This window comes from Dermacentor andersoni, chromosome 4, assembly GCF_023375885.2.
Source record: "Dermacentor andersoni chromosome 4, qqDerAnde1_hic_scaffold, whole genome shotgun sequence".
NCBI classification, from domain to species: Eukaryota; Metazoa; Arthropoda; class Arachnida; order Ixodida; family Ixodidae; genus Dermacentor; species Dermacentor andersoni.
The window spans coordinates 192790523-192805695 of NC_092817.1; the positions used below are offsets into that span (position 1 = coordinate 192790523).

General features: G+C 53.5%; 1 protein-coding gene across 1 annotated transcript; it reads right to left on the reverse strand.

Moving 5' to 3' along the window:
• Positions 1–321: 321 nt before the first annotated feature.
• Positions 322–2016, reverse strand: LOC126532462 (putative nuclease HARBI1). Its single transcript, XM_072287686.1, has 2 exons — positions 1481–2016; positions 322–808 (listed from the first exon to the last, which is right to left on the reverse strand). Exons 1-2 carry the CDS (start codon positions 2014–2016, stop codon positions 322–324), a joined length of 1023 nt encoding a protein of 340 aa, XP_072143787.1.
• Between the last annotated feature and the right edge of the window lie 13157 nt (positions 2017–15173).

The window sequence follows — 15173 nt, forward strand, 5'->3', positions numbered from 1 at the left end:
GGAGCGGGAGTTAGGCCGCCGTTGGTGGCTACCGCCTCGCCTCGCGACGGCGTGAGATGGGGCCCCGTTTTTACACAGCTGGTGTGACGTCACTCTAGGTCACGTGGTGTGACGTCACGCAGCGAGGTCACGCTAAAGGTCAATAGTGCCTACCACCGCCTCGCCACGGAACGGGCTGAAGTGTAACCTAAAGTAGTATTGCTACGCAATGAAACAGCACGCTATCCACTAATTGCACACATTTCTTCTCATTGGATCTTGCTCTCTATTAGGTGTGTAGACAGCAGTAATAAACAACTGCCTGCAGTATCAGGCACGTGTTTATTGCTGCTGTCGGTGCTGCTGTTGACGCAGCCGCCTTCGCACCCTTTGCAGGTAGTGCTGGTGCTCCTGCCGTGTCGTGCCGAACGAGCTAATGACATTATCTCGGGCAGCACAGCCTTTCAAGTACATCATGCGTGCTGCCCTCACTCGGGGAACTCTCTTTGGGGAGGGGTTGCCATTTTCATCGTCACTGCTGCTGTTGCTGCTGTCATCACTAACATCATCCAACACGTCACCTTCGTCAAGACACAAGTTGTGCAACACTACACATGCTGCAACGATGTTGGCAGCACGGTCTGGTTCGTAGTGGAGGGCGCGGTACCGCTGAAGGGAGCGGAAGCGGCTCTTCAGAAGCCCAATGCACCGCTCCACTACGGACCGCATGGCAGCATGTGCAGTGTTGTACCTGCCTTCTGCAGTGTGCATGGGAGGGTGGCCTGTGAGTGGGGTCAGGAGCCATGGTTCAGGGCGTAGCCGCTGTCGCCTGCAGGATCATAAAAATGGTATGAAATCTGGACAATGTTTAGTAGGCGAAGCATGGGTCATGTAAAATGCTACTACAGAAAGGCTGCAATATAGGAATATACAGGCGGAGCACCTGACGCAGCTGTGATCACAGATAACAATAGCTGGGACATAGTAGCATTTGCAGCAAGCAGCTCTTTGTGTAGTTTTCATTCATAAATGACTATCAGTGTAAAAAAGAATGAGACAACACGTGCACTGCACACTCACATGAAAAATTTGTTTAAAGTACAGCGCAGGTGTGTTGCCACTTTGTTTCGTGCAGATACCATTAAAAATTTCTACATCTCGCCTATACTTAGTAACCTACGATAACATAAGGGGTTCGAGCTTCAATATGCTCTTACGGCGCGATCACGCTTTGCTGCATGCTGCCAGAATTGCAACTATACAAAATTTTCCCGCTGCTCACCGAGGAGGTGTTCGCCGGCCTTGGCAATATGCCTCTCCTGGAACCGACGACGCAACCACGTAGTTCTCCAGACGTGGGCGTCGTGGTCTGACCCCGGTCGCAGAGCGTCGACGGCGAGGATCCGAATGCCTGCGTCGCAGATCTGACGAGAGCGCGCACTGCATAAGCGACGCGTTGCTATGCCGGGCAAATTAGACAAAAATTAAGATACATACGAACATTGTGTTGAGGGCATAGTAGCCTTTGCGGCACATGAATGCCGCCTTCGGCTCGCTCTTCGGTGCAATGATGGCTATAAGGCTGCCGTCCACGCATCCGATGACGCCGAGAATGAAGCAGTGTCGAAGGAACCCTTCCTTCATGGCCGCCTCCTCCTCCGACATCCTCGGGAAATGGACCCACTTGTTGCGGGCCCCGGCGTGGACGATTGCCTCCGCTACGCGTCGCACACAGCTGCTGACCGCAGGCTGGGTCACGCCGATCGTCTCCTCGCTCCCTACCGAGGCTTGGAAGCTGCCCGTTGCGAAGAATCGCAACGCGCACAACACTTGTCGCTCCACCGACAGCGCTGTTTTTCTCACGCCTCCGAGTTCTTCCGCCACTTCGTCGCACAACCACCGCACAGTTTCTTTCTTCAGGCAAAAGTGCCGCCGAAACAGATCGTCTGGCATGTCAAAAGCATCCTCGGGCTCCCTCCTCCCGCGCCCGGGCTGACGAAACGCCGCCGCCGCCAACGCAATCAGGAAGGCCGCCATTTTCTATTCCAAACGGAACGGGGCACTCGCCGGTTATTCCACGAATTTGGCGGGTTTGTTCGGCATAATTAAGCATAATGAATGCGTAAACGTCACTTTGACGTGGCAGTTCTTGAGCATTCCTGACGTCGCTTGACAGGCAGGCAAAATGGGCCCGGCCTCAAGAATTTCGACCAATGAGCGAGCGGTGGCAGCCGTTTTGGAATCAAAACAGAGCGGAATAGCTTTACGGTGTACCGAGCCCAAGTGACACTCGCAGCGGCTACCTGAGGAGTCAGCTCTGGAATGAAGAGGCGTTAGCTGAGGTCAGGCGTGACAACCCATGTGTACGAGGACCCTCTCCGCTTGGTGTGTTCTGTGAATCGAAACTGCGGATGGGAGTGGGTGAACTCTCCCACTCAAAGGCGGGTCGACTACGCCTCCGACGACTGTGGACGCTCGGCATGGACGGCAGTCCTCCTTCACCTAGGGATCTAGGGAGGACAGAAGGTTCTTAAGCAGCCGTTTTCGGCTGCTGAGTGTGCTTCGTGCTTCGTCTTTGGCGCTCCATTTTGCAGTAATGCTAGACTGCTGAAATATATCTCCTGTCTTAATGTAAATATTGTAAACAAATCCCGTACTCCTAGTTTTCGATGAGAGCAAGTTCCTCTCTAGAACCGCGTCCCAAGCGTGGGTGAGTTGGACGATGGCATGGGCCAGCTACCACCTATTTCATGCCCGACACCGAATCCTGCACGGCGCGGTCGGTAAGCGCGCGCGCATCATCGTGGGCTGTCTCGTTGAGGTTGGTTGAGGCGCCTCAGATCCGACCCAGGTGGGCGGGCGATCAGATGACGGTGGGGTGCTTGAGGGTGCTCGGATCAGCGCCGCGGAGAACGCGTAACGCCTGGTCGGAGACGACTCCTCTCTCAGCGAACAATCGAGGCTCGCGAATGACCAAGATGGTTTCAACCTCTTAGTTCGACCTCTAGCGTCAAGACCCAGGTAACCAAGAGTATTTAGTGTCAAGTACGCTCAGGACTAAGATCTCTTTCGAAGGCGCTGTAAAAGGGCTCGGCCGGCGGCCGTCTGTTTGAGGCGGCCAATTTGCATCGATAACCTTTGTGAAGCGACTAGGCTAAGAGGTCTCGATAGAGATTCATAAAGTACTGCAATGTTAGGAGCAGTTTTCTAGGTATACTTTGTGGCGCAAAATACATTTCTGGAAAAGGGACAGAAGAAAGGGAGACAGTGAAGCGCCAATTCAAGCGTCATTGGCGCTTCACTGTCTCCCTTTCTTCTGTCCCTTTTCCAGAAATGTATTTTGCGCCACAAAGTATACCTAGGAAATCTAAGCACCAACTTGCCCAAGAAGAAGTCATTTTGTTAGGAGCAGTCTGCGGAACGCCAAGAGCCCTTCTTAGGCCCTTTCTGTGCAGAACCTCAAGTCGTTCTAGCTGTGATAGTGAGGGAGAAATAAAAGGGAGCTGGTACATTATTCGACTCGTCACTAGTGCATCGTGCAACCTGATCATTGAAGAAGGGTGATTTCCCCATTGCTCACTTGCAGCTCTACGGATCACATTGAGACGCGAAGATATCGATGTCACAACCGAGTCCACAGCTCGTCGCCACTGTAGGCGGTAGTCAATAATGACGCCCAAAAAGCGCTTGTGCTTCAATTGTCGAAGGCAAGATTGATCAAGGTCTATCTCCAGCTGCGCATACCTTCTTCCTCTACCTGGAAACATGATGAAGCCAGATTTTTCCACCGAGAGAGTCAACCCAACACCTTGAAGGTAAGCGGAGTTCTCCTCTGGCGGCAACGCGTTCGCTGGTACTGGAACATCTTGAGACTGAATATGCACATCATCTTCAAATCCTTGCTGATGGCTCTGTGGACAAGGTCAAAGGATCTAGTGCAGCTGCTTTTCACATTCCCTCTTTGAAGTATGATTGGCCTGTTCGCTTCACTGCAGTCGTGTCCTCCACAACGGCCGAAAGCGTTGCCATTGAGGCAGCTCTAAGGAAACTACGGTTTTGTACGCCTCAACCTGTTGTCATTCTTACACATTCAAAATCTGCCCTTCAAAGGTAAGAGCACGGGTTCCCTACTGATGCCTAATGTCTTAGCTCCCTACGCTCGGTGCACAATCTCCATATCAAAGGCTTCTCCATACGTTTCCAATGGGTGCCCTCGCACATAGGTATCATAGGCAACGAGATGGCGGACAGCCTCGCCTGTAGAGCGCTGTCTGGGAATCCATTGAGAAGAGTGCCTCAAGAGGACAACAGTCTCTTCAGAGAAGCGGTGTTGTGCCACTTCAGTTCTTTGTGGAGCTCACCTCACAAGCCATGTGTGATCAAGGGTCTGAAAAGAAACCAAGCCATCTTACTGCTCCGCATTCGCACGGGCTCTGCTCGTACCCCTGCGTGGATGTAAAGACTGGCCTGGCGTTATCACCATTATGTTCAACGTGTGGTGTGTGCGGTGACATAGAACATTACCTAATGTGCTTGTGGCGACACACTCCGCGCATATTTCTGCGCACCCTCCGTCTTCTTATCATCTGGCCCAGCATAACACAGCTGCACGCTGGACTGCATGGTCGATAAAAACATAGCGCCACCGCCACGTCACCCGAGGTATGCGTCACAGACGGTGGCTATAAAAACAGGCTGCCTGGCTGAAAGACCGCCTTCTACCTTCCGCTACTGGGACGAACGTAGCGTTGGTATGCCCGTCCGCTGCCATCGTTAGTCGAATAAAGAAGCGTTACGTCTTTATGTTGAATTCGTCCTTCGGCAGACACAACATCCCACATCTGGTGACCCGGACAACGAACAAGAACGCATCGCCATGGACGAACAAGACGCCCTTCAACGACAGCTGGAACTTCTCAACAGACAACTTCACGCGCAGCAAGAGGTGATCCAGAAGCAAGAGCAACAGCTTCAGGAACGGCACGATCAACCTGATGGTTTCGTGCAGCAGCATCCTGCCGGCTCCGCCGAGGACGTCAGAACCCCGGCAGATGGCATCCCGCACGCTGCCCCGCATGTCGCCTGGCGTGTCGCTGTCAAGCTTCCGCCGTTTTGGGCCGACTCGCCCGAGGTATGCTTCGCTCAAGTCGAGGCCCAGTTCTCCCTCGCGCACATCACACGAGACCGGACCCGCTACGATTATGTCGTCGCCCACCTCGATGCCCGCTACGCCAGCGAGTTCCGGGATATCCATGCCAACCCACCAACGGCCAACTTTTACGAACACCTCAAGACGGCACTCATTCGCCGCCTGTCACTCTCGGAAGACCAGAAGGTGCGACAACTTCAGTCCGTAGAACTTGCCGAGCGCAAGCCTTCGCAGCTCCTCCACCACATGCGTGCTCTCGCGGGCAACATGGAAGTCCACGATTCCTTACTGCGAGCACTTTGGCTTCAACGACACCCACCGCACGTCCAGGCAATTCTGCAGGCTCAGCTTACGCTACCTCTCGACCAACTCGCCGGGATCGCTGATCGCGTCATCGAGATCTTTGCCGCCGTTGTCGTCTGCCGTCTAGGCTGTCGCCGCACCGCTCAACACCATATAGCTTGCGCGACGTATCGACGATATCAACCGACAGCTCAGCTCCATTCAACGACGCCTGGATCAACACTTGCCGACGCGCCACTCGCAAAGCCGTGGCCAGAACACTACCCCGTCGCAGCAGCCTGGTGACGACGACCGGTGTTACTACCATAGACGCTTCGGGGACAGAGCACGGCCATGTCGACCACCCTGCTCCGCTAGAAATCAGGGAAACGCCAACCTGGAGGCCGTCGCATCTTCGTGACCGACCAAATTACAAAGCAGCGGTTCCTTGTCGACAGCGGTTCCGACATTTGCTGCTACCCGCGAGCCCACCTTCAAGGTCCCCGTCCTTCTACGTCTTTCGAGCTCAGCGCGGCAAACCGGTCCACTGTCAAAACTTACGGCTCGCTCCGCCTGCACGTCCAGCTTAAAAACCTACGCCATGACCTTCATTGAAATTTTGTCATCGCCGACGTCACAGAGCCAATCATCGGCTCAGACTTTTTGGCGCACTACAACCTCCTTCCGCTCTGCCGCCACGACTGTCTCATTGACGCGACAACGGGACATTCTGCGCCAGGACAGCGAACGACTACCCACCAGCCAAGCATCAAAGTACTCAGTGTCGAACATAATTCATCGTACCACGCCATCCTCGCCGAATTTCCCGGTTTGACGCGCCCCAGCGGGTTGCCACGCGACGTGCAGCACACCTTGCACTACATCCGGACCACCCCAGGCCCCCCGGTTTTCTGTCGCGCCCGTCGCCTTTCCCCGGACCGCATGCGCATAGCCAAAGCAGAGTTCGAAGCCATGCTCCGGGAGGGAATCGCCCGCCCCTCCGACGGCCCATGGGCCTCACCACTTCACCTCGTCCCTAAGAAGACCGAAGGCTGGCGGCCCTGTGGGGCCGCCCCTGCCGTGCCCTCAACGCCCGCACAATTCCGGACAGGTACCCTGTTCACCACATACAGGACTTCGCCCATTGCATTTCCGGCTGCCACGTTTTTTCCGTGCTAGACTTGGTCAAGGCCTACACGTCAATCCCGTCAATACCCGTCAATCCGGATGACGTCCCGAAAACTGCAATTATTACTCCTTTCGGCTTGTTCGAGTTTCCCTTCATGAGCTTTGGCCTGAGGAACGCTGGACAAACCTTTCAACGCTTCATCGACGAAGTCGTCCGCGGCCTCGACTTCTGCTTCGTCTATCTTGACGACATATTTGTCTTTTCCCGCAACACCGACGAACACCACAGGCACCTTCGTATGCTTTTCCAACGCCTCGATGACCACTGCTTACTCGTCAATGTCCCAAAGAGCACGCTCGGCGCTTCAGTCGTCAAATTCCTCGGCCATGAAGTCTTATCAGAGGGAACTCGACCCTTACCTCAACGCATCTCCGACATGCAAAATTACACTCAACCAACCACCGCTAAAGACCTTCGCCGTTTCCTCGGCATGCTGAACTTCTACAGGCATTTCTTGCCACACGCAGCCACCCATGCTGCGTAGAGGGGAGCCACCAGGCTCCCCTCCATGATGCCTTGGCTGGTATACGAGGAAACCAACCCGTCACGTGGACACCGGCTTTAACGGAACTTTTCGAAAAATGCAAAGCTGCTCTTTGCACCGCCACACGTCTCTCCCATCCTGTACCAGACGCTCCCTTGGGGCTCTGCACGGATGCCTCTAGCATCGCCGTAGGCGCGGCCCTTATGGAGCACGTAGAAAACACCTGGCATCCCTTGGCGTTCTTCTCCAAGAAACTCTCAGCTCGGAAAACGACCCCTTTTGCGGCCAGTCCCACAGAGGAAGCCACGACCCCCGCGCCGTCGAGTTCGCCTGCTTACTACAGAGAACTTCTGGCTATATACGAAGCAGTTCAGCCCTTTCGCCACATTCTCGAAGCACAACACTGCACTATCTACACCGACCATAAACCTCTGACCTACACCTTCTCTCAGCGCCGCGACAAACTCCCGCCGGTCCAGCAGAACCAGCTCTCGTTCATCGCCCAGTTTACCACCGACATCCAACATGTCAGCGGGAAGGACAACGTGGTCGCCGACGCGCTTTCACGTGTGGCAGCTATTAGCCCTTCGCAGATAACAGCTTATGTCCTCGCCGAGGCTCAGACTACGGACGCTGAACTGCAGGAGCTTCTTAAGGGCGGGTCCTCGCTACAGCTGCAGCAAGTCCCCATACCTGAATCGACAAAGACTATCTACTGCGACATATCAACAGCACGAAGCAGGCCTTACGTTCCCCTTTCCCATCGCCGTGGCCTCTTTAACCAGCTAGATATTCTCAGCCATCCCGGCATACGCGCCTCTGCACGCCTCGTGGCTGACCGCTATGTCTGGCCCTCCATGCAGCGGGATTGCCGCACCTGGGCGCGCTCCTGCATTCAATGCCAGCGCGCTAAAGTAACCAGGCATGTCACTTCTGGTCGGTTTCAACACGTACATCTTGATATCATAGGGCCCTTGCCTCCAGCTGGACGCTATCGCTACTGCCTCAGCGCCATCGATCGGTACACTCGATGGCCTGAGGCATGGCCCCTCGAGGGAATCACTGCGCAAGACGTCACCTCGGCCATCTTCGCGGGCTCGATTGCCCGCTTCGGGCCCCCTCGCCGCGTCACCACCGACCAAGGACGACAGTTCGAATCGCACCTTTTCCGGCTGCTCGGGCTGACCATCGGGTTCGAACGCTCGCGGACCACCAGCTACCACCCATGCGCCAACGGGATGATCGAACTTTTCCACCGACAGTTCAAAGCAGCCATCATGTGCCACCCGGACTCAACCTGGTCTGAAGCCATCCCAGCCGTCACCCTAGGTCTTCGCGCCACCTTCAAGCCCGACATTCAGGCTACACCCGCAGAGCTCGTCTACGGGGAACCCCTCCGTCTCCCAGGCGAATTTCTCGCTGCACCGCCATCCACCACCGCGAAGTCAGATCCCACCGATTTCATCGCCCGGCTCCGACGCACCATCGCTGCCCTCCACCCGTCACCTGCAGCTCACCACTGTAAGACCGCCCCCTTCGTCTTCAAGGATCTGGCAACGTGCTCGCACACTTTTCTCCGTGACGACACCGCCCGCCGGCCTTTACAGCCACCTTACAGCGGACCCTACCCAATTCTCCGTCGCGACGACAAAACCTTCACCCTGCGCATTAAAGGGAACGCCGTACGCGTCTCTATCGACCGCCTGAAGCCGGCCTACACCGATTCCGCCGAACCAGGGAATACCAGTACACCCACAGACGTCCATCCACGACCGCCGACATCGCAGCCTGCTTCTGTCACTACACGCAGCGGACGTCGCGTACGCTGCCCAGATTTTTTTCAAGCCCTGAGGGCTCTCCACTCCGCGGGGGGGTGATGTGGCGACACACTCCACGCATATTTCTGCGCACTCTCCGTCTCCTTATCATCTGGCCCAGCATAACACAGCTGCACGCTGCACTGCATGGTCGATAAAAACATAGCGCCACCGCCACGTCACCCGAGGTATGCGTCACCGACGGTGGCTATAAAAACAGGCTGCCTGGCTGAAAAAGACGGCCTTCTACCTTCCGCTACTGGGACGAACGTAGCGTTGGTATGCCCGTCCGCTGCCATCGTTAGTCGAATAAAGAAGCGTTACGTTTTTATGTTGGGGATCATCCTTCGGCAGACACGACATCCCACATGCTGTACTGTGTATAGCGCGGAAAGGAGGGTGTTATTCGGTTCCCTCAAGAAGACAGGAGTTCCTCACAGTTCTCTTCAGGACATTGTTTTCCCGCGCGAGAACAGGTTGTGTAGGAAGGAGGTTTCTTGCCTTCTTGTAGATTACCTACAGGACACGGATTTGGCCTCCACATAGTGAACGGAGGAGTGACCATTTGTAATTAGGAGGTCTGTCTTTGATTATGTCATTTATTTATTTTAAGTGTCGGTACGGTGGAGCAATTGCCGGCAGCAACTGCAAGGCTAATCCCACCAGTAGCCTACAACGACTCAACTCAACAACTCAAACTCCTCTCTCGAACGCTTTGATGGCCGGTCTCGAGTCGCTGAACATTACCTCTCGTTTGTCGTCGAGCATTGCCAGGGCTATGGCCACTTGCTCCGCCACCTTGAGGTCGCGTGTGAGTACCGTGGCGGCGTTTAGGGTCCACTGCGAGGACGAGACCGCTACCGCGGCGAAGGCTTAGTTGCATCGGTAGGCGGCGGCGTCCTCGAAAGCGACGTCGTCCGCTTTGTTGTCTATGCCTTTGAGGAATGCGGTCATCCGGGCTAGGCGACTGCCTCGATTGTGTTCCGGATGTACGTTTCGCGGAATGGGTGCGATCGCGATCAGGTTGCGGAGTTCGCGGGGAACCAGCGTAAGCTCCGGTGAATCCTGGGTGTTCGGTGGGAAGTAGCCGAGCTCGCGCAAGATGTAGCGGCCCGTCTTGGTAGTGGTCAGTCGCATGATCTGCGCTCTCTCCTGAGCCTCGTCGATCTCTTAGATCGTATTGTGCAACCTGAGCTCGAGGAGTCTATACGTCGGCGTGGTGACCGGGAGCCCTAGGGCCAGCTTCACTACCTTTCGAATGAGTGTGTCGAGCTTGTCACGCTCCGATTCTTTCCACTTGTGCATTGCTACGACGTGGGTAAAGTGTCATAGGACGAACGCGTGTACGAGACGTAGCAGAGTGTCTTCTTTGAGGCTGTAAGTTGAAGGATTGTTTCTTTCAATGCGGTGTTTTCGCGTTAGGTGTGTTAGTGTGCGTATCGTGCTCTGGGAGTGAGCCCGACCCTGCCTGTGATGTGGTGTCATTTCCTCTTCCCCGGACGACTTCCGTCCAGGTGAGGGTGCTTTGCTTCTTCTTGTTGCTCGTTGTTGGTGCCGGCAAGCTTGACAATCGTTGACAGGAGGTCAGGAAGCGAGATCCGGAACGGGAGCCAGAACGGGACCCGGGCCTGGACTTGGAGCGAGAACCGGAGCAATGCAGAGACACGCCGCGTGGCGCACCACGGAAGCGGGCCTGGGGTCGGCTTCGGGATCGGCCTCGGGAGCGGGACCCGGATCCGTTGTTGTGAGCAGCCCGGGAACCTTCAGGGAGGTGCGGGTAGTTGTCGTCGGTGGTAGCGATGGTGGACTTGGGCACTGTAGTGCATTCGTCGCCGTTTCTCGTCGAGTGTGCTCGCCTGTCGCCATCGTCGCACCACGTATGGAATGTGCTTGCGTTCCTTTCAGGCTTTGTCGGCGGTCAGATGGGGGCCACCGCATAGCTTACATTTAGTGCACAGCGGTGCTCCCGAGTGGGGTTCGTGGCACTGCAGCTTCGGCAGATAACGTCCCCGGATTTGGGGCACACGTCCACACGGTGGCCGAGCGACTGCAGGCGTAACATATATCCACCTGCCTTTGGTATAGCGTGCAGTGCAGGAGAACCAATCTGTATCGCACGAAATTGTGCACTCGATGACCGTCGAATGCCACGATTACTGCGGTAGTGGTGCCTATACGCTTTGTGGCCAATGCCAGTGGATTTCTGTCATTGACGATTTTCGAGTCGATGTCCACTTGCACGGGGGACCCTGCGGATGACACCATTGCAAGTAGAGTGCGGCGCCACTTCGTGGGCGCTGATCTCATGGCTATTGCCTTCGGTGCAAATTTGCTTTATTCGCACTTATACAGTTAGCATTTCCTCTGAGCGGAGTGCTTGCCACTAAGGTATTCTGCTTGTTGTTGGGGCACAGCGTGTCCGAGTGTTGTTGTGCCGCGCTGAGGCCGGCCGAGGCGGCAATGACGTCAGCAACCAACGCAGGGCCAACCCTTGCTATGTTAAATCCTCCACGAGGCCTTATAACAATGCGGATATCGTCTTTTGGCAATGGCGGCATTCTGCTCGCACGGATGATGATGGTGTTTTTAACGTTTTCGCGGCTGCGGCTCTCAGTTCCTCCGCGTTTCAACCCACCATATGGCGGAGTAGGGTTAATGCTCTCACGTTTGGATACGGCGCGGCGAGGCGTGGCAGTGTGCCAGCCTTGCCAGGGGTGATTCCCTCCAGGGAAATGTCCTCGCCGGTCACTTGGTATTCCTTATCTGAGCACAAAAATTGCAGCCGAAGCGGCGGCGGCCGAGCAAGTATTGTAAAACCGCTGTAGAAGGTAGAGATAAACACCCACAGTGCACACGAAAGTGTCCAGAGAGTCCTTGAAACTTCACGAAGCCGTTGTGCACAAGAATTCCCGAGGAATGTTGAAAAATCGCCACGGAAACATTGGTAGAAACAAAAGCCGAAGTGAAGGCGGCCGCACGCTCAGACTTCTACTCCTTTAGCCTTGTATCTCTACTTCCATTTTTTCTTCTAGAAAAAGTTGGCTTACGAAGGTAGGTAGCATGAAAAACTGACATGTGGTCGTAGGCAAATTGCTTTGGTTTGGGAATTGTTGAGAGCCGAAGAATTTATAGAAGTACATTAGATTTTCTTTTTCGTGCTTGTACTTTTGAATGCCGTTTGAATGACGTTCAATTATTATTTCTTCAAAGGGACCTGGCAATGCGTCCACAACGTAGTGAAATGCATTTATAAGATTGGGAGTTCCTCCTTCCTGGGATCAAGGACAGAGAACCGCTCGCAAATTCGCGTTTGTAGATCGTCGAGGATTCTTGTTCTATCTGCTTCTAAAGAAACTGCTGTTTTTTCTCGAAGAACTTTATGTCAATGTACAAGTCATTAATGAGGTGTGCCTTTTTTTGCAGCTTCACATTGAGCTGACTCATTTGGTCTGTTGAATATAGAAAAAACAAAAGCCAACTTCCAGAGGCATTCGCAGTTGATCAGTGATGGCTCGGGGCTATCCTTCTAAGCAAGGGTCTTCTTATTGGACCTTGGGCTCCAAGGTGGATGGCTGGCGCTACTGTGAAAACTGTATATATACTTATGGATAGTTCTTTTCCCAAATTCTCTGATCGCTCTCAAAAACGAGGGCGCACCGAACACCAATTTTGTGGTCGGAACACTGAAAGCTTCCCCGGTATCAAGTAATTCACTATGAGAAATCAGGTAAGACAACGACAATGACCTTGCCTTTCCTCGTTTCCCAATTTCTGACTACATCTATCGGCCCAGTCTATCAGGTATCGAAACACCATCCGAACACCAATCGCGGTGTCTTTCCGATGATGATTTCATGTAGCTAACCGAGACTGAACTCCTGGGATATCGAATGAACAAAATGTTATCAACGTTAAACAAGTCAAGACGAAGCGCGATAAGAGAGTGAGAGAGAGAAAGAGAGAGAGAAAGGCAAAGGAAAGACAGCCAGGTTAACCAGAGATTCACTCCGGTTGGCTACCCTGTACCGGGGGAGTGGCAAAGAGATCTGATAGGCGAGAGCGAGAAAAAGAATAAAACAAAGAAAGAAAGCGACACACACACACACACATACGCACGATACAGAACTATTTCGGTGGGTACTGTGACGCATTCTCACAATTTGTCACAAAGCCCCGTGTCTCTTACGTAACGCAGCAGTGCCTTCATAGCGGATCGCGCTGATGTTGGCGTAGGCCAGTTTCCAAGGATGGTGTTGTATGTTACTGGGCGCTTGTCCAGTTGGCCTAAGGTGGCTGAGAGGGCTGCTCTTTAGGAGTTGAAACGAGGGCACTCACAAAGAAGGTGCGCGATTGTTTTGTTGCACCCGCAGAAGTCAGAAAGTGGGCTGTTGGCATTCCGATGTTCCCATGACGGCGTCAACTGCGTTGCCATTCCTATTTCGAGAGCCGACGCAGCGAAAAAACTTTCCGAACTTGCGCGTGAGCTATCATTAGCTCAATGGAATTCATACTAATTCCAAGTGCACGCCTTCTTACCCTGGATCCTAGCTTACAGCTCCGTATTTCGCCCGACCTTGAACGACGTAACTGCACCCTTTAGTCAGTCTATGGCTTGGAGTAGCATTTTCAAGCGCGATCAGAAAGAAATCGACACGAAGCACCTAATCATCACATTTGGTTGCGGTGTGCTGCGAGAAACCATGGAGGCTGGTTACGTTAAGATCCGTTGCTTCAAATGCCTAAGATTCGGCCACAGTTCACAGTAGTGTCGAGGCCGACTGACCTGTGCTAAACGCAGTGCACATGAGCATCCAGCTCAATCCTGCAAGAATTGTTTACACTGTGTAAACTGCGATGGAGATCACGCCGAGTACATGCGGTTCCGCCCATCCTGGAAGAAAGAGAACGAAATCGTGGCAATTGGGGTAAAAGAGAACCTATCGTTCATGGAAGCACGGAAGTGGGTGTCGTACCTGCCAAAGAACTGGTTTGCCGAGGTGCCGCGTGGGGGGGACAGCGCCACAACGGCCCCCGGCGGCAGTCCGGCGCAACCACGCAGGGAGCCGGAGCCCTCGCCATCCGCCCTCTTGGCAGCTGCAGCCACCGCTGAGCTTCCGTCCTAGAAGGGTCCATCGAATTGCGGGCTGGTGGCCTCCTGGGTATTGTCTCTTGAAAAAAAGCCTTCAAGACGAACACACCGCTAGCAAGAGCGGGTGCCCAGCGCCCAGGAAGAGGCCATGGACACAACTTCCAGCCTAGCTGCGCATCCAGCGCCTAAGCGGCGGCAGTCCCTCGACCGCTCTAACAAAGAGAAACCGCGCATTACGGAGCCGAAAATGGCTTTGTAATGTAATATTTATTCCCTAAACTCACACCAGAAGCCCCTTTTTCAATGTGGTTACGCAAATAGTTCAACGGAACGTCAGGGGTCTTGTTCACAATCTCGATGATGTTAAAGAACTATTTAGTCCCAGGGAGTTGCGTGTTCAGGAAACACACATCAAGCACATGCAAATGAACAAAGTGAGTTAATAAATGAGCCATATATCCTAAAGATTGCTATGTTGCGGTCACATTCTCTGGCGGTGTGGTTGTAATAACCGAAGGAAGTATTTTCTGCCGGAAATTAAACTTCAGAACGCCCCTAGAGGCAGGTGCAGTGCAAGCGGTGTTGTTCGATAAGCTTGCAACTATCAGCTCTATGCAGATTCTTCACAGCTGCTAACATCATGAACCGGAATTTCTTAACTGAGGCCAAAATAAGGCCAAATTAGGGGCAAAAAATTTACGTTCAGTGTTTTGCAAGATATGTGCTCTACTCCTTCGGCTTGGCTGTGCTAATCTTAGAAATACTTGAAAACAGAGGGAATGGGCATATTGAGATCAGGCACAGGCAGTCCTGATCGGTGCCTTCAGAGGCGCTGTATGGTGGTGATGATTTATTGACAAATTCTTTGTACAGGAAAGTGGCGGTCACCTAGCCTGCTTGAGCTAATCAAGTACTCTAACATGCGTTTCAGTCCACCATTTTTGTAAGCATGCATTTTTCGTATGTGTGCGCCTACTATTTATATATGTATATATACATATATACGGTCTATGAACTATCATGATCCTACATACGCAAATGCCACGTAGCTGGACAAAACCAACGCACTATATATATATACATGTATATATATACATATATATACAGCGGCCACATCAGCAGTCACGTCAACGTCACGTGACCAACGGTGTTCGTCCCCAGTTGCGTTCAATGTAAGATTGAAT